At 41.1% G+C, this 19941-nt stretch overlaps 1 protein-coding gene across 4 annotated transcripts in view; it reads right to left on the bottom strand.

Moving 5' to 3' along the window:
• Nucleotides 1-19941, bottom strand: part of NTN4 (netrin 4) — a 74351-nt gene that overhangs the window by 9023 nt on the left and 45387 nt on the right. For 2 of the 4 annotated variants that reach the window (XM_061639532.1, XM_061639534.1), the window contains exons 4-8: nt 17210-17336; nt 16277-16465; nt 9778-9991; nt 6528-6643; nt 4943-5011 (exon numbers count right to left, since the gene is read on the bottom strand). In XM_061639532.1, the coding sequence (XP_061495516.1) occupies nt 4943-5011; nt 6528-6643; nt 9778-9991; nt 16277-16465; nt 17210-17336 (715 nt within the window). The remainder of the gene's footprint in view (nt 1-4942; nt 5012-6527; nt 6644-9777; nt 9992-16276; nt 16466-17209; nt 17337-19941) is intronic. The other 2 variants (XM_061639533.1, XM_061639535.1) reach the window with 2 other exon arrangements.

Here is a 19941-nt window from a genome sequence, read left to right as displayed (position 1 = left end):
AAACTTTGAAAGATAGTAAATGAAAGGAAACAGATTTCAGGGGCTTGAAGGGGGGCTTCTGAAGAGCCTTTAGAACTTGTAAGTCCCAGGTAGGAAATCAGTGTTGAACCAGAGGTGCTGTAATTGTGGCACCTCTTAAAAAGCACTTCAAAAATGAATGTGAACCTAGTGGTCTTTCCAGAAAAGAAGAAAGCACTGATGCCAAAGCCGAGGCCTGTTGTCGAAGTGCATTAGGCCTCAGACCCATGGATAAGATATCTTGTAAAAATGCTAAATGTCCTGTATGTCTACCCTCTTGGGCTGAATGCCCTTTGTACACCAGGTCACAAAAATCTTCCAGGTACCCTCATACAGCCGGATAGTAGATGCACGTCTAGATGCCACCATGGTATCCACTACTGCCTCAGACAGACCTGACTTAATTAAACATGTGCATTCAATATCCACATGTGAAGGTTTAGCCACTCTGGATCTGAATAGTACAGAAGGCCCTGGGACAAGAAGTCCTTTCTGGGCAGGAGATGCCAAGGTGGAGACATTGCTAGAGTGCAGATCTCAGAGAACCATGGTCTATGAGGCCAGAAAGGTGCTACCAACAGCAGTCTTATTCTTTCCTCTTGGACCTTTCAGAGCACTCTGGGTAGAAGCAAAAATGGCTGGAAGGCATATAGTGGACCTCATGGCCATTGAGAAACAAGTGCATCTGTGGCCTTTGCTGTGGACACTACGTATCTGGAGAAGAGTCTTTCTACTTGATGATTGCAGTGAGTCACGAACAGATCTACAGCGACCTTTCCGAAGTGAGAGACCAGGTACTTGAATATCTTTGTATGCAACTTCCATTCTCTGTTGAGCACTGGCTCCCGACTTGGCCAATCTCCCTGTATGTTTTCCACCCCTCATAACTGTTCTGCCACCAGGGGCTCCAGATGATCTTCTGCCCATATGAATAGACATGCACCCCCTGAAGTCTGAGGTAAGCCACCAGAGATGCCAGTATTTTGGTGAAAGTTCTGGGGGCTGATGACAGACCGAAGGGCATGGCTCTTTACTGAAAGCAATGTTCTTGATTGCAAATCTCAGGAAGCACCTTTGGGGCTTGAATATAGGAATATGAAAATAAGCCTCCCTGAGATCTATCAAGGTGAGATAATCCTCTTGGTGGACTGCCTCCTTGATGGACATGAAAGTCTCCATCCAAATCTTAAGGTATGCAATGAACTCATTCAAGAATTTCAAATCCAGATCCCCCCAGGCCAACCCATCTTTCTTGGGCACTGTTAAGAAAATTGAATAGATGCCCTGAAACCTCTCCTCGGGAGAAACAGGCTTTATTGCTGAAATGAGCAGAAGATGTACAGCCTCCTGAACTCTGAGCCTTTTGTCTGGAAGAGACGACAGGGGAGAAGGTATAAAGTGTGGAGGAGGGGGAGAAAAGAACTCCAGCCAGAGTTCTATCAGCACATTGTCCAGTGCTGTGTCTCCAAAGAATTTGCCTCCACGTATGGCTCTATCTGTCCTGCCTGAACTCGAAGAAGTCAGATTCAGAGACAGTTGTAGTTTTTTCTTTTATTGAAGTAAGAGAAAGTTTCAGTCCAGTGCGCGTCATGAATCTACATACGACTTACTCAGAACTCAGCATCTCTCTCTAGCTAACTAAGCACAACTTGGCAGCAATAAGATGTTGACTCAACAACTAACCCTTCTCCCGCATTCAGCTTAAATAGGGCTGGGCGGGCTCCCTGCTTGCATATACCCTGAGTCACTGCTGGATGTGCGCGCGTAAGCACATACTCCTCCTGAGATGGGATTGTTGACTCTCCTGCTGCATTTGCCTCCTGGACTGGGGCAAAGGTGGGGCCTCAGTCTCTGTCCCATCCTCTCCCTCTACAGGGGGAGGCCTGTCCAGCAGTAGTGTGGGTGCCGGGAGAGGTGCCTCATCAGGTGGAAGAGTGACAGGTGGGTCTGGTCATCTCTCCAGGGGGTGTCTGGGACTGCTGGAGGTGACCCATCAACATCTGGAGTGGGGGCTGCTTTGTCATCCCTCCCTTCGCTGGGTCCTTCCCTGACTGGAGTGTCCAAGTCCTCCTCGCCCACCTCCTGCTCGCTGGTCCACCCCCTGCTAGCATGGCACAATACTGAAGACAGGTTATTCCAGGCTGTTCCCACCCCAGTGCCTAAGCCATAGAGAATGTCTAGTAAAGACTCCTGTTGTCAGTGCTCTGGTGATGAACTGCATGGCATCCATGGATGCATCTGCCATAAAGGCTACCACCCATGATACCTTTAGAAGAGACTTTCTGCTTGAAGTTTGATCCTGTTGAGGAGTGTCTAGCGATTCCTCCAACCACAATAAGGAGGCTCTAGCGAAAATGGATGTAGTCACTGCCACCCTGACTGAGAAGGCACTGGCCTCATGGACTAAGCCCAATGTCCATCTTCTGCTCTAGGAGGTCTTTCAAGTGGGCATCCACATCTTTTGGATTCAGAGACGAGTTCAGGAAACCTCCTATGGGGGCACCCACCAGGGGGAGCCGAAGGTGATCTATCTTTTGTTGTTCGAGAACATAGTGCTTGTTAACTATAGTCACAGACTTTTTATTTTGCAAAGGAGTGTCGAATTCAGATTTGAGAATATTAGTTAACAGGTAGTTTCACTGCTCGTGGCTTAGGCTGATGATCTGGGCACACAGTGGCAACCCTTGATAATAGAGCAGGTTGGGAAGCCTTATCCCTCAGGTCCAGAGTCTCCAGAGTCTTACAAAGAAGAGTAAGGAAGTGGGAGTCTTAAAACAGGCGGTTGGAAGCTACCTCTTCTGATTCAAAAGTGCCACTCCATTCTTCTTTGTCCAAGACCAGTAAGTCTTTTACTTGGTTGGCATGCCCATCCTGCTCCATCTCCCTAGGTTGGACATTGAGTAACATTGTTGCCAATGCCCGCTGAGCATCATGAGGGTCCAGGGAGGGAGGCATATTTTCAGAAGCTTCCCTTCCTACTGTTCCATGAGGCTAAGCCAATAAAAGTCCATGCTGATGTAGCCTCTGTGAGGTTAGTAAAACTCCTTGCTGACATGGAGACTGGGATTGTACAATTAAGGGCGGGAACTGGTGAGGTGTTGATGGAAACTGCTGTGGTACTGCTAGCTACGGATGTAGTTGCTGAGGTACTGCTAGGTTTGTTCTAGAAGCCAGTTCTCTAGAAAAATCTGCCAATAGCACCTCCCTTTGTTGTTGGAGCAGCTGTGTAGACATTGGAAGGAGGGGCATAGGCTGAAAGGAAGTAGAAGGAATAGCCTAAGCCCCTGTGGTCATCACTTTTAAGTGCTGAGACCTCATGCCACTAAGCTGATCAGTGACCTGCACTGCTGACAGGTGTTATCCATGAAACCCATAAATTTCTCAGGGGAGGACTGAGAAGAAAATACTGCTTGAAGTGCAGTGGTCTGTGGATGCTCCCCCTCATCTCCTGACAGTTGTTCTTGTGCATGCAAAGACCTGCGCAGCGCTCTCTGGGAAGTGCCATTGGCACTATAAGTAGCACCTGCTGGGCTCCCTCTCCCCCACCTCCTTCACACTGCTCCCATGTACTGGTGAGGGAAAAGTTTAAAGGTCCGTGTGAACCCGCTCCCCTATCCCACAGGGCAGATGTGGAGAATGACCTTAGCTGTGGTTCCATGGTCACTCTGCCCGCGTTACTGTGATGGAGAGTGATTGTGCCAACACAAAATTTTGCCCAACTGAAGGCATAACTGATCCCTGCTGTGCTGGGTTTTGCTGTATTAAATGTATAACTGACCTCTGCTGTGCGCTGAGCTCTGCTGTGGCAAAAGCTCAAGGGGTTCTGAAGTGGGTCCTGGAACTGGTGGTAATGGCTTGTGATGTTTAGTAGGGTCCGCTGATTTAACCTTAGCCTTCCCTGTGGCCCAGAGCCCAACAAGTGTTGCCTGAGAAGAGCACTGTTGTTGGGATTTATAGGGACAGCAGGAAAACAGAACTTATGCATGGTGGGGTTCTGACAAGTGACAGACTCTTAAAGGAAAAGCCGATCACCATCTTTCTGCCTTCAACCACTAGGTGGAGTCCAATACCCACCTGAGATCAGTTTTACATGCATGAGAGAATTCCAAAGGGTCGGTGCCACTACACTAAAGGGCCATGTTGTGCGGAATGGACCTCATGATAAGATGGTATCTGCAGGAGGCCCTCACCTGCAGAGTGTAGTGATCAACCGGGTAAATGAGGATAAGACAATTTTTCAGGTATCCTGGTCCCAAGCTGTACAGGGCTTTGTACATCAAAACCAGAGCTTGAACTTAGCCTGGTACTAATGGGCAGTCAGCACAATTTTTTTAGCAGCAGGGTGACATGTTGACAATACCCTACCCCAGGGAGCAGCTGTGCCGCTGCATTTTGCACCACCTACAGCTTCTGGACCAAACTCTAGAACCTTCTTTTGAGTCTGTACCTTAGGGATCAGAACCTGTGGCACTCTAGATACTGTTGGTTTACAGTGTCCATTGGCCATGCTAGCTGGGGCTGATGGAAGTTGGAATCCATCAAAATCTGATAGGTAACAGATTTCCGATCACTGCAATAACTAGATCACTGCATTATTTGAATGAATCTCCGGTTTTGCTACTATAAAGACCCTATCATAACCCTGTGCACATATTATATGATCATATGGAAGCCTATGCACAAGTATTCCACTACTGCCCCTCAAGCCTTCTCTGTCCTGCCCTATAAATTTTTGCTAGAGCAAATATATAACCGGTCGTGTGTATTGGCCCACTACCAATGGCTTTTATAATCCTCTGTCTGGGACTATAAGCAGCCTTATCTAACTCTCCATGCTTCTAGTCAGAGCAGAAAATTATCATTTTCAATTGAAAGTTTTGACAGTACTAGGTCAATTGAATAATATCTTTAAATTTTAGCTCACCATATGTATACTTCATGCCACAGAAGATCTTGGAATTTCTTAAAACTTGGTCTTTACATTCACATTTTCCTATGGAAATACAAAAAATACCTCTCTCTTTAAATAACCATTTGATGAAATCTTTCAGTTACAATTATCTCTTATTGGACTCATGAGACAAATTACATGGTTGTCTAGATCCACCTACTAAACAGGGAGGGAATAGAATGACCTGTAATCAGATTTGGAGGATAAAATCTTTCATAGAAAACAATTTCCCCTTTTTCATGATATAGTGTGAATGGATGGTGGGAATAGCATGTTGCTAAACATTATGAGTACTGAATGGATCAGAATATTTGAAGTTGCTCACTGAAGCCTGGACATATATAAAGTCTGGTTTATTTTTGGAATGCTGACAAATATCAGCTGCTATTGAAACAATGAACTGGACCAATTAAAAGAAATAATTTCACTTATGCTATAGTCCCTTTCAGATATTATATTCACTAATAGTCACTCTCGTGGCTGTATAATGAACACATTGTGTCATGAGTCCTGTGGTATGGTCTTGGAGTGATGAGAACGAAGAGGAGGAGATGGAATGAGAATTGGGGGAGGATCCCAGTGACTGGCATTCAGAGGGTTGGAGACTGATGACTTCAGTGCCGCTGACAGTGACAGCTCTGCCCCTGTAGCTCCCATTACAACTGATGAGGCACTGCCCAATCAGGAGGCTGTCTCTTCACCTTCCCTACTCCCACCTTGCTCGCTCACCCCACCATTGCCACTGTGCACCCCTCCTTCTGAGGTGGAGGACCTTGCCAAAATGTGTCCTCTGCCCTCACCTCAGACACATAGGCTACTGTTTTGGCAGGCTCAATGGGTTCCCACAGGCCCCCTGAGGAGGAGCACTTGAGTGTGTGCACGCTTCCGACCATGACACTTTTCTCATGCAAGTAAAAGGAGCCTGCCCACAGTTATTTAGAGGTTGTAAGGAGGCGTGTCTAATTGCTGGGACGATGTCTTAGTGCTATGTAGTCGTGTCTAGTTATGTCTGGTAGAGATGCTGAATCCTGTGTAACCTGTAAGCTGATTCATAAATCGCTCTGAACTGAAATTTCCAATTAAACCTATTAAAGAAAAGCACTCTTCCGCGTCTGCATCTGACTTCAACTGGTTTGGGCAGAACAGATGGGGGAATGAGATCATATATCTGACTTCCACATGTTCATTATAAAATCTGAAATAGCCCCCCCCCAAAAAAAACTGTATGTACAAAGGGTTACCTCCATTTAATCTGGAACTCAGGGGTTCTAACAGCATGGACAAAGTCATCTCTACAGTAATTATATATGCAGGGACTCTTTCAGACCCATTTATATAACATCTGAAAAAGGCTTCTATCAATTAAAAATCCAAAAATATTTTTAATTTCCAATAATCTTATATTTGTAGATTGATCACAGTTCCTTTCATTATTTTTTAGCTTTCTTTTGTTGTCTTTTAAACCCAAAGCAATTTTTCACTACTTACTCATAATTTACTATAAATAAGAGTATCTTACTAGGGAAGGTGGCAATCAGGCCAGAGTTTATCTTGTTACCTGAATATCGAAGGGCAGAGTATCCTTGTTCATCCTCCCACCCCCATGCTGGTTCACTTTCATTATATGTGGAATAAAAGGCAGGGATGTCATGGTACCAGTCTATGTTTGTACTGCTGAAATTAAAAGAACACTTTGAGATTTTCTTGTTAAATCATTTCAGGTTTATTTATTAACAACAATGCCGCTCTTGGAAAATTGACAAAGCTTAAGAAATCAGAAGCAAATATTTAAAAATCATGCATTATGTTAATTATCCATATGTCAAACATTTGTTTCTGTTTTCAGAAAAGAGACCCAGCAATTCTTTCAAAGGTCTCACACAATTTCAGAGCTTGGAAGAAAGCAGTGGCTAATAGAGTCTTAAGGATTACAATATAGTCATCCAGAGCTAATTTCTTGCGGGCAGGGAAGTTCTCTTTTACCTTCTGGACTAGACATGTTGAGGGGAACATGAAAGCCTTTCCAAACTTTTCATGTTCAAGTTGTTTTGTGGAAAGTGCTGCGAGTGCACTCTCCTTCACTCACACTTAGCTTTTAATGTACATCCAGGTTTTTGGTTGTATTCCATTCCTGCCCCTCACTCTGATGAGCAACATCTTTCAGTCTCAGCTAGGCTCTTCAGCAGGACTAGTTCTCTTAAATAATGCTTTATTTGTTCTGCCTGTGTGTGTGTGTGTGCTGTGCTGTGCATATATGTGATGTGTGTATACATGATGTGCATGAATGTGTTGTGTGTGTATGTACATGACAACGTGCAGTGGCCATGCACATCACTAGAATGTGGCCCCTGATGGGTTGGCAAAGAGGCAATGCAGCCCTTGGGCCAGAAAAGATTAGCCACCCTTTCCCTAAGGGATGGCCTTCCATGGGTTTCATGGAGCTACTACCCCCAGATCTTAGTTCAGAGTTTTTTGTTGGAAGAATAACCACCCATATATTTTAAAATATTTCAAAGTGAGAAAATGGTTCATGAAGAACCATAGTTTAATACTTCATGATGGATATTTGTGGACAACACTTGATGAAGAATGTTTATTACTCCTAGGAGATTATTATATTCAGAAACAGTACCAAGAAATAATCTATGATACATAAATGTCTGTAGTTTATGGTTCGAGGAATAAATTGTACTGTGGAAACATTTTAACATACATAAGTCTATGAGGTATGGAATGCACATGATCTCTAAAAGAGTCTCTGTATAGTTTCAGCTAGGCACTTTGGCTTTCTAGATCTTCCCTTTTATGGCCTGTTCTTTGGCATCTCAGAGATTACAGCTTGACCTAACTTCCAAATTAGTCAGTGGGAGTTTTGCCATTGAGCCTTTAGATCTTTCATCTTCATTGTCTTTGGAGTTAGACCATGTTTTTGGATCACCTGTAACTGACTAAACACTTCAGTTTGGAATTGTGAGAACCTCCCTTCAGACTATATTGTCTAAGTGACAATGTCTGAACAGAAATGTCCTAGATCAGTGGTTCCCAACCTTTATGAGCACAGGACCCCCTTTATAAGCTGAAAAAAAATTGTGACCCCCTCCCCCCAGGGAGGCAGACTGGCTGCCAGGAAGGAAGGGGGAAAGCAGCCTTTCTTTGCAGCCTTGCTTCTTTTTGCTTCACAAAAAGCCCTCTCCTCTCATTCTAAGTAAGGGTGTTGCCAGTAGCAGCAGTGCAAAGAGACGGGAATCAGTGATAGTAATCCCCTCTTCTTCCTGGTAGCTCCACCCTCAGCCTCCTTTGGCATCTGCCATGTATTTTATAGGCAGATGCCTGCCCTTAGTGTGCCTGAAAGACGCCCTGGCGCTTCAGCAAAAGGCCTCCCCTCTTGTTTGGAGCAAGGGGGAGGTGTCATCTGCAGCGGCAGTGGAAAGCAGACAGTGTAGAGGGAGTGAAGACTTTTTTTAAAAAAATTAATAAATAATTCATTTCTTTACTGTTCGCGGCCCCCTCTGGATTACTTCACGGCCCCCCTGGGGGTTCCGGCCCCCAGGTTGGGAACCACTGTCCTAGAGAGTTCTTTACTGCAAAATATTTCTATTCATACATGAAACTGATGAGATCTCTCAAATCAATATTTAGTAGATTTGGAAAAAGTTGTTAGAATATCACTGTAGATCTGAAGAAAGTGCAAAAAGAGAACTGAAATGATCAAAGGGCTGGTGCAACTTCCCTATGAGAAAAGTTTACAATATTTGGGGCTTTTTTGTTTAGAACAGGCAAGTAAGGAAGGGCATGATAGAAGTGTATAAAATTCTGCATGGAGAAAGTGGATAGATATTGTTTTCCTCCCTTTCTCATAACACTAGAAGTGTGTGTGGGGGTGTCATACAATGAAGCTGAATGTTGGAAGATTCAGGATAGACAAAAAAAAGTACTTCACACAAGGCATAGTTAAACTGTGGAATTTAGTGTTTGGAAGTGATGGCTACCAACTTACATAGCTTTAAAATGGAACTGGTTACTAGTCATGATGGCTGTGTACTGTCTCCACTGTCAGTGGCAGTATGCCCCAGAATACCAGTTGCTGGGGAGCACATGGAGTTGTTTTCATGTCCTACTTGCGGGCTTTCCATCAATATCTGGTTGGCCACTATGAGAACAGGATGCTGGACCGATGGGTCTTTTCTCTGATTCAGCAGGGCTCTTGCTATGTTTTTATACACATGTGACTTGCACATCTTTTCCCCATGGTTCTGATTATGTTCGAAGTAGCAGCTCTTGCATCTCCCATGCTAAAAGAATATAGATAAAAGAACACCAAACTCATATACCTCCCTCATGGGAGATACTTTGGAAAATAACCCTCATCCGACTAATTTTCATGTCTTAGCATTTTCAAGGTGAAAGGCAGGTAAAAAAGTTATTGTTCCCTATTTTTGATGTGTATTTTTCCCTAGTCAGATTAGTTCAGCACTTAATCCTTCCACTGACAATAAATGTGTAGGGCATGTGAGTTGTTAAAACAGCAGCAGCTGATTCCAGAGCAGGGATGGGGAACCTATGATCCTCCAGATGTTGTTGGACTTACTGCCATCAGCTCCAGCTAGCAGGGTCAATAGTGAGGAATGATAGGAGCTGTAGTTTAACAACATTTGGACAGCCACAGGTTCTCCATCCCTGCTCTTACAAGTTTTACTACATCTAGTAAAACCTCTTTTTATTACCTCTATTTCAAACGTGTTTATTGTAGATAAATTTCCTTTCCTTATGATACCTGGCCATCTATAGTAACATGTTTGTTCACTCACCTACTGATGCAGTCACCATTGAGTTGGTCACAGCTCCCTGCACAATCACATGGTCGGCAGCCATAATCACCAAAGCCCCAGTACCCTACCATGCACCTATCACACTGAGGCCCAGCCACTCCAGGCTTGCAGGGACAATCACCGTTGTTAGGATCACAGAAGGTGCTATTGCTAAAGGGAAGCACTGCTGATCCAACAGGGTGGCAGGAACACACTGCAATATCAAAGCATACATATGAGATTAATGTATTTGGGAAGACAGTATATACTAATGGCAGTTATACAGCTTTGTCATTACTGAATTTAGTATTCTTGTTTTACATTTCTGGACTCAGGGGTCTAAGAAAAGATAGGAATGGGGAATAAAATTAATTAAATAAATAAGACTGTCTGTTTGTTTGATTTATATCCCACCCTTCTTCCCTGTAGGAGCCCAGGGCATCAATCACATGCAAAAAACTTCCTTGACTACAGGATGAATTGTTCAACACTTCATCACTTGTAATACTCCCAGAACACAGGAAGCTACATCATTAGAAAGGTTTCCTCAGCAAGTGCATGATTTTAGTGCCATGTCCGTGCACAACACTAAAAGTGGCTTTGAGCCTCCCTTGTGCAATTTGTTCACAGGTGATTCTTGTCACTGTGGGATAAAAAGTGGAAGCCAGCCATTTTTCAAGCAAATACACATTTTTGCCACTAGATTTTACAGAGAAATTACAGACTTATTTAAGCCTGACATATGAAAACACCTTATGACATTTTTCATGCTAATCACCATGCCATTCCTTAAAAGCATTGAGTAGAAAAAATCACATTTTAGCTATTTTGACAGTGTGATTCCTAGGTGCCTTTGCTCACCTCCTTATTTAAATGTGTATGAATGCTTTTTTGCTTATTGAATAAAATGGGGTTGTCATTTTGGCACCCCAACTAAATGTTGCTAAAAGGGAAGGAGCAAATACAACAAATAAATAACAAAGAGATAAAAGGAAAATTGCTGTTTGGTTATTTAATCCACTAAGATGACAAGAAAACCAAGAAAATATCTGAAATTCAATATAACTGTGTCCCTAGAGTGTTAAAAACCATTCTGAATATTAGTAGTGCGATAAGAATACCTCTCATTTGGTCCTCTTTGCATGGGGAGAGAGATAAATTGATAGTTTTCATAGCTGGCAAGGCTGCCACTGACCTGTACTAATCTTTTCTGTCTGTCTGCCTTCCGTGTAAACTGATATGACTCAGGGAACTATACACACCTCTGACTCACCTTCCTGTTTCTCTGTCCTCTGCTGACCACTGGAGAAGAAAGAGCCATGTTCACTTTGTCTCCTCTTCTCTCCCATGAGGGGCAATGCCCAGGCATGGTCATTACAATCCAACTTAGTTAGCTAGATAAAGTAGCACCTTTCCTATCCAGAATGTATTGCTATTAATGAAGTAGTCTTTTCTTATTTTGAAACCAAGTCTAAGTCTGAGTGATTTAAAGCAAGGTAAAAGCTCACTTTCTCTCAGGTAAAATCACACCCATGCAGCACATCACTGAGCAAGCTACACTAAGCTCAACTCTGCCAATTTATTAAAACCCTAATTAATCTACCAGCCATTGGAGAACCCGACACTGAACTCCTAGTCAATTTTAGCTGTTTTGGTACCAGAGCCTCAGAACTTAGAATGCTGATAACTGATTATAGTAGGGCCCCGCTTACCGGTGCTTCGCATTCCGGCATTCCGCTAATGCAGCGATGGGAAATTCCCCCTTTTAAAGCCGATTTTGCATCATTTTGCATCATTTTTGCATCATTTTCGCGGGACGGCCCCATTATAGTCTATGGGTTCTGCTTTACAGCGATTTCCGCTTTACGGCGGGGGCCTGGTCCCTAACCCGCCGTACAAGCGGGGCCCTACTGTACTAGAACTCTCAGTTCAGTTTTGGATACCAGGACTCAAATGTTACAAACGTGCATTCATGCAACGTACGTGTTTTACATGTCACCCCCAGTGACATTGTAACAAAGTCTTTAAAACTCATAAAGATTGTTAAAAATAGGAGAGGTGGAAGAATCTATGTAACCTTCAAGCAGATTGCAACAGTTTACCATATTAAGAGTAGGCCCTGTTTTATCTAGTACATACTCACTCCTGAGCAAATATTACACATTGTTCACTTTAGAGTATGCTTCGTGTAACCTAAGAATTGTGGCTTAACAGCTCCTTCATTTGCTTTGACCTTGGAGCTTTTCTATTTTCATTGCTCCTCAGGGGTTGAACGGTAATGTTGACTTGAGCTGGTACTATATACAGAATTCCATTGTCTACTATATATGAATAAGAGGTTATCAGACATGTTGTTATCAACACAAACTAAGCAAGACATAAGGGCTTTTTTCTGCTGAGATTGTAATCTCTGCTTGATCCCCTCAAAACACAAACTTTCTGTTCAGCTAGAGCGATCTAAAATGCTCCTCAAACTTACACAGCAAGTGAAAATCTGTGACTGAACAATTTCACATAGGAAATATCTGTCTCCTCTGTTGGCTCTATCATATGTTACTCTTACTCCATTGTTGCGGACTTTGCAAAAATGATAGCAGCTGAAGATGAAACTGGGATTGCTGCCCAGGAATGAAACTCATTATGGCTTGGAGGCAACAGCTGACAGGAATTTGCTTTGTATCAATAGATCTTGCAGAAAAAGTAAGCTGATCAGGAAAAAGAAGTCAGATAAGAAACTTTGAAGAATTGTTGTGGGGAATGCTTTTACCATTTCTATAAATTATATGTAAAGTGTTTTACAATACTTAGTCAGCCTCCCAAAAACTCTGTGTGGCACAATATTATTTCCTATATGTTTAGAGATGAAGCTGAGACTGAAAGGCAGTTCACCAGTACGTTGTTTAAAGAAACACAAGTAGTCCCAACATTCCTTGGCAACTTCCATTATCACATTCATAGCAACATTTGTCACAGCTGCTGCAATCAAAGAAAATTGCTGCCATCTGGTATACTCAATGTATTCTCCCAGAAAGTTCTTGCCTAGACATGATTGGGAAGATTTGTCTTCTTGAAAAAGTATCAGGTGAACTAGCCCTGAAACAGACATTTTTTCAAGGTGATTCAGTGAGTCTAGCTAACCTGGGATTTGAATGTAATCAGTCCAAATAAAACATTCTTCTGTGGGCAACACTGAGATTGGGATGTTGGTAGATCTAGTGGGTGAAGATTTCCACTCATGTTTTCAAATTCAGGTGTCCAAATTCTGTTTGTTCTAAATTTACATCTAAAGCCATTGTTTAAAGAAACCACAATTCCACAAGCTAGGACATCATGGAGAACAGTGGTTAATTGGAATCTGGAAGTGGATGCTTCTAATCTTCTCACCTGGCACACAGCATAGGAGAGGTAGTACATGAGCCCGAGGCTCACCACAGGTTGCTCACATAGCAGAAAACCATAGTTTTCCATAACATCTAAACTAGTCCACGGTCTTCGGTAGGATGAACATTTATCTAATCAAGTAGGAGTGTTTTTATATAATAAACTTGCAGGAACCGCTGTATAATATAAAATTTTACATGTTTTACGGAGCACTTTATTTACTAGATTATATTTCTCTGCTGAACATGTGTTAGAGGCTGAGCAGGAACTGTAGTATTCTATTTTGAAATAATTTTTATGGCATAGACTTTTTCTTGTGATTGCGGGTTGTTTTAAATGGTTTTTAAGGATATACTTTAAATTGTCGTAACAATACACTGAAGAACTCTATAAAAGAGATGCAAAGATAACATATTCATTTGTGGAGGAGCCGTATGATGAAGAACCAGAAATTTTAGAATGTGAGGTGACAGCTGCTCTTAAAATACTTGGAAGAAACAAATCACCAGGAACAGTTGGCATACCAATAGAGTTGCTACAAGCTACTGAGACTGAATCTGTCCAAATTTTGACAAAAATTTGTCAAGAAATATGGAAAACTAAACAATGGCCCACAGACTGGAAGCGTTCAATATACATCCCAATTCCAAAGAAAGGGATCCCAGGGAATGCAGTAATTATCCAACTATTGCCTTAATATCCCATGCAAGTAAAGTAATGCTCAAGATTCTACAACAAAGGCTCTTGCCATATATGAAGCGAGAAATGCCAGACGTCCAAGCTGGATTTAGAAAGGGAAGAGGCACTAGAGATCATATTGCCAACATACGTTGGATGATGGAATGGACCAAGGAATTTCAGAAGGAAATCACCCTGTGCTTTATAGATTACAGCAAAGCCTTTGACTGTGTAGATCATGAAAAATGATGGAATGCTTTAAAATAAATGGGGGTGCCACAGCATCTGTTTGTCCTGATGCACAACCTATACAAGGTTACAAGCCTATTATAAGAGGATACTGTAAGGACAGAATATGGAGAAACCAATTGGTTCCCCATCGGAAAGGGTGTGAGACGGAGTGTATTTTATCACCCTTCTTGTTTAATCTATACGCTGAACATACACAGAAAGCGATGTTGGACCAAGATGAAGGAGGTGTGAAAACTGGAGGGAGAAATATCAATAATTTAAGATATGCAGACGATACCATACTCTTAGCAGAAACCAGTAATGATTTGAAATGAATGCTGATGAAAGTTAAAGAGGAAAGCACAAAAGCAGGACTACAGCTGAACATCAAGAAGACCAACGTAATGACAACAGAAGATTTATGTAACTTTGAAGTTGACAACAAGGACATTGAACTTGTCAAAGATTATCAATACCTTGGCACAGTTGTTAACCAAAATGGAGATAATAGTAAAAAAATCAGAAGAAGGCTAGGACTGGGGAGGGCAGCTGTGAGAGAACTAGAAAAGGTCCTCAAATGCAAAGATGTATCACTGAACACTAAAGTCAGGATCATTCAGACCATGGTATTCCCGATCTCTATGTATGGATGTGAAAGTTGGACAGTTAAAAAAGCAGGTAAGAGAAAAATCAACTCATTTGAAATGTGGTGTTGGAGGAGAGCTTTGCGCATACCATGGACTGTGAAAAAGACAAATTGGGTGTTAGAACAAATTAAACCAGAACTATTATTAGAAGGTAAAATGATGAAACTGAGGTTATCATACTTGGGACACATTATGAGAAGACATGATTCACTAGAAAAGACAATGCTGGGAAAAACAGAAGGAAGTAGAAAAAGAGGAAGGCCAAACAAGAGATGGATTGATTCCATAAAGGAAACCACAGACCTGAACTTACAAGATCTGAACAGGGTGGTTCATGATAGATGCTATTGGAGGTCGCTGATTCATATAGTCGCCATAAGTCGTAATCGAATTGAAGGCACATAACAACAACAACCTGTCCTGGGACCTCAGGGTGAAGGGCAGGTAATAAATAAAATAATCATTAAAAAATATAAATATATGTACATTGTAAGAACCGGAAACTTTCTTAGCCTGCTGTCCTTTACCATTTACATAATAAGCCCCATTAAATTCAACAGAACTTACTTTTGTGTAGTAGTAGTATTGTGCTATAAACGTAGGAATCTCCAGGAGCTACTTGGCTATTAAAGAAGACATTGTTTGGAGTTGAAATCCTTACATTTATTGAAGCAGATAGCATGTTCCATTTTTCAAAACAAACAAATTCAAATAGGTCATCGCTTTTTTAAAAAAAAAAACTGAATGTGGAAAAATTATGTGGATGAACCAGTGTTTACTGCAATCATTATGTCACTAAAAATCCATTAATCATTCCATCTGCATATGTTCACATATTGCCAGTTTTTTAGCTTTTCAGTCTGGTTCTCAACGGTCTGTTAATGACTGTGAAGATAATATGTACAGCTGGAGTGGCCAATAATGTTAATGCAAGGAAATTATCACCATGATTGGTGTTGCACCTTTCTTTCAAGAAGTTAATGATGTCATACATGGTTCTTTGTCCAATAAGTAGGAGATGGTAGCTGGCCAAGATCATCCAATGAGCTTCATGGCTGAGCAGGAACAAGACTGAGTGGAACCCAGAACTCCTCACTTCTAGTCTGACACTCTTAACTGCTACACAGCATTTGTCGTAGCAGTAAATACTTTTTTTGGGGGGGGGGGAGGGAGGACTGTTTCCTTTTCAGCTTTTCTTAACTGCAATCTTTTTGTGTTTAGCAATTTGTTACAGAGGTCTGCTGAAAGAAAAATGGGCTGAAAAGCCCACGTGTGCATGCGTAAAACAAACAAACACAAACCACAGCTACTTTTATGTCCATCATTATTTTCTTGAAATATATATAATAATAAATGATAACCAGTAAATCTCCACTATCAGCTCCTTGACTGGTAAACTGGTTTTGGTCAAAGCTGCTGCTTAATGAAATACTGGACAAGTTACAAATGTGATGATGATAAACTTGGTATTTTCTACCTCAGCGTAAGAATGGGTGACAGAAGGATAAAGACTATATTCACATACATAAAGTATTCACATACAGAAATTGATATTAGCTTACATTTACAGGCATCTGGGGCAGAAAAAGGTCTTCTGAGGTCCCGGTAGTAGCCTGGCTTGCAACGCTGGCAGTGCTGCCCTTCTGTATTGTGTTGACAATTGTCACAGACCCCACCACTTCGGTTTCCTGATGCCAGCCAAGTGTCCATGTCAAAGTGACAAGTGTCAGAATGTCCATTGCACTTACAGGCTGAAACACAGCCAAGATAAGCAAAAAGACAAATTAAAGATGCTCTTATATAAAGAAAATAACACAGAAAAAAATCCTACACACGATGGGAGATGATAAATAGTGAAATAAAATGCATATGCCAGCCTGTAGATGTTTCTAACAGCTGCACATTATGAACATCTAGCTACTCTAATGTACCTAATTTAAAGAATGAAATTGCTACAAGTTACCACAGGTCTTCGAAGAACATTACATAATGATTTTTTGGAAGAATTAGAAAATATTCAACCAAATATTTTGAAAACCAGGTCAGACTATTAAAGACTCCAATTCCATTACCTACTTTCGTGACATGTAATTAGAGCCAGTTGTTTATATATTTTCTTTAAATGAAAACTTAAAAATATAAGTACAATTTATTTAGACGCCCTGAGAAAAATTGAATAGCTGGTCCTGGATTCCACAAGAAAGACAAACGAATAGCACCTTTGTAAACTAAGGTGTTACCAATGTTTAAACATATTGTGGATAGTGACATTGGTTTTGGCTTTCTATTTTATTTACAAAGGAACCTTTGGCCCACTGGATATTGCTGAACTACAATTCCCATCATCCCTGACTATTGGCCATGCTTGCTAGGGTGGATGGGAAATGTAGCTTAACAACATCTGAAGGTGCAGAGATTCCCCCCTCCTGATTTACACAGAGTCATTTCTGAATATCCTGATAGCTTAGAAGTACTTCCATGAATTTGATACTTACATCTGCATTCATTTGGAGCTCCTGTTTTGCCATTTGCAGCTTGCCAGGGCTGGTCATTGTAAAGAGAAGCACAATATTGACAATGAGTTCCTGCAGTATTGTGTTTGCACATGCACCTTCCATGGACCTAATAATGGGAAACAAACTGTGATGACTATGACTGTAGTGGCATATCCAGAGATAACATGCCAATGCACCTACTACATAAACCTTTCAGATGGCATGTGCAACTAAGCAACAGACTGCAGCCCCAAAGCCTATTGAAACTGAAATCCTTACTAGTGAAGTTGATATCTGAGGGGTTATCTAAATGGTAACAAACACATGCCCCCACTTCATCTTACCATTGGCATAATGATACCGCAGCTCTTCCTAGCGTGATACGTAGGTTTAAATTAAGGGATTAGAAAAGTATTGATTCTGTTTTCTGTTCTTTCAAATGACCTTATATGTTTTAAAAGCTTACCATAGTGGCAAAAGTGGGAAGAGGTAGCAGTGTGTTGCTGGACATTATTTACACTATGGGAGCCATCAAATAGGCACTTTTTGCCATTGGGAAATCATCTTCTCCATGGTAGCTGCATAGCAATGACCATGCTAGATGGAGGGAAATGTGCCTTCCCAGCAATATAGTGTTCAAGTGTTGAGAAAATGTTTCTGCATCAGAAACTCTATCTAAAAAGAAGATAGTCTGGACCCTGACAACAAACAAGTAACAGCTGTGCATTTGTTCCTCAAAAGAACACTTATGGTATGACCTTCAGTGTTATGCTATTGTATATATTCCTTATGTATAATTGTTTTAGCTCTTTTCTGAATCATATTGAAAGGCAGGGTATAAATGCATGTATACATACATAAAGAAGTATATTCTTTATACCTGCCCTCATCCATCACATTGCATCCTTGTTCCCTTCTTTATTAATATTCTTAGGATATACCCTGCTTGACTGTTCTATTTTGGTACCAAAGTAAAGGTACCAAACTAAAGTGACCTGCTGCTTAACAAATGCTGCTCTGGGAATCTTATGTGCTCAGGGTCAGAATAAGAAGTAAAGATGCTGTCTGAGGAGTAGCCAACCGTTACTGGAACAACATATTTCAGCAGCTGGTCAGAAAACACGTACACCATAATTTTTCCATATTTTGATTAAATCTCTGCTTTTGTATCCCTCTATTGAAGGGTATCCCTTCAAGATGTCCTTAGGGAGTAAATGTTCCAGGCAAGATAAAGGCACTGCTAGTGTTTTTTAATGAAAGCATTTATGAAGGCCATCCAAAAGTGTGTATTTTTATAAAATGGTCTTGTAAAGCTATTATGCAAAATTATTTTAATTTGCTTGGCTACTAAGTGGTCAAATATAGAGGGCAGACAGCAAATTAAATTTATGTTCCTCTGATATCACTAGTAATTTGGAAACAATCCCACATGCTAACTACTGTATGGGAAATTCAAATAGAAAATTGTCCAAAATTGAATTAAATGCTTACTCTCGTGGAGTGATTCCAGCTCTGGATCAATAACACAACATCTACGCTAAACAGAAGTCCTATTTAGACTTCTACACTGAATACATGGGGGTGGCATGGCATGGCATGGCGTGGCGAGGGAATCACTGAGGTATGCTCTGTACCCAGCTCCACAAAAATGTCATCCATGTACAGAGAACCTGAGGGTCCCAGTTTTCATAGCTGTATGCATGTAAGTTTATGCAACAAATTCAGGAATTCATGTACATGAAGGACACTTGAAGATCTGTAGATGATGTTTTAGAAGTAAAAAAAATACTAAGGAATTATTAGGAAGATGAGACCTTTAACCACAATACCAGGTTTGTGGAAAAGCTAAGTGGCTGCAGTCTTCTCTTCAGGAGCCAGCACATTCCAACTATCTCTCAGCCTTAGCTCACTATCTTCCGTATGAGGATACTTGTCTGCCCTCCAGGGCTGTTGCAAGTTTTATGGAGATAATGCATATGAAGCACTCTGAATACTTGTAATAGTAACAGCAGTATCCATCTATTATTTTTTACCTAGTTAGTGGATAATCTGTACTTCTACCTGCAAGCATTTGTTTTATAAATTATACTGCAACTCTTGCTACATTCATTTTGTGCTTTATGGAAGCTTTATAATTCTCCACAAAATATCCAAGCCTTATACTCAGCTTTTTCCTATTATATAGTAATAAAATGCCATTCTTTAATTGTCCTCTTCATAAGACTCTGGTGAACATCTTCATTTTGGGGTCAGAGGATTTACATTTTGAATAAATATTAGAGTACTTTTTCTCCATCTGTATACTGAATTTTATTTAGTATCAGTTATTTCAGTGTGGCAGATTAATACATTATGTTTTCCTATCAGAATATAAGTAAGCCAGGGAGAGTAAACAGTGTAGGCAAGCTAGCCTATTATTTGTCCATTAGTATGGCACACATAACAAGCGTATAAACTGAATAGCACTGCACTGAACATCTAATCTGTACTTCAAGTCCAGAAAAAAAGCTCTTATTAATGAAGTGTTGACACCTATAAAGTAAAGATAGATCATAATAAAAACAAAGCCTCTTGTCAAAGTTACAAATTGGCTACTGCTCAGGCTAACTTTCACAGTCTTTGCTGAATGTATTATTTCCTCCCTTTATATTTACAGTGGGTTTTAAAGAAACTGCAACCTTGTTTGTCCAGACAAAATTGCTGGTGAGATACCATGTGAAGTTTTTTATAAT

The sequence above is a fragment of the Rhineura floridana genome, chromosome 8 (genome assembly GCF_030035675.1).
Source record: "Rhineura floridana isolate rRhiFlo1 chromosome 8, rRhiFlo1.hap2, whole genome shotgun sequence".
NCBI classification, from domain to species: domain Eukaryota; kingdom Metazoa; phylum Chordata; class Lepidosauria; order Squamata; family Rhineuridae; genus Rhineura; species Rhineura floridana.
This window is presented reverse-complemented; position numbering and strand designations above follow the sequence as displayed.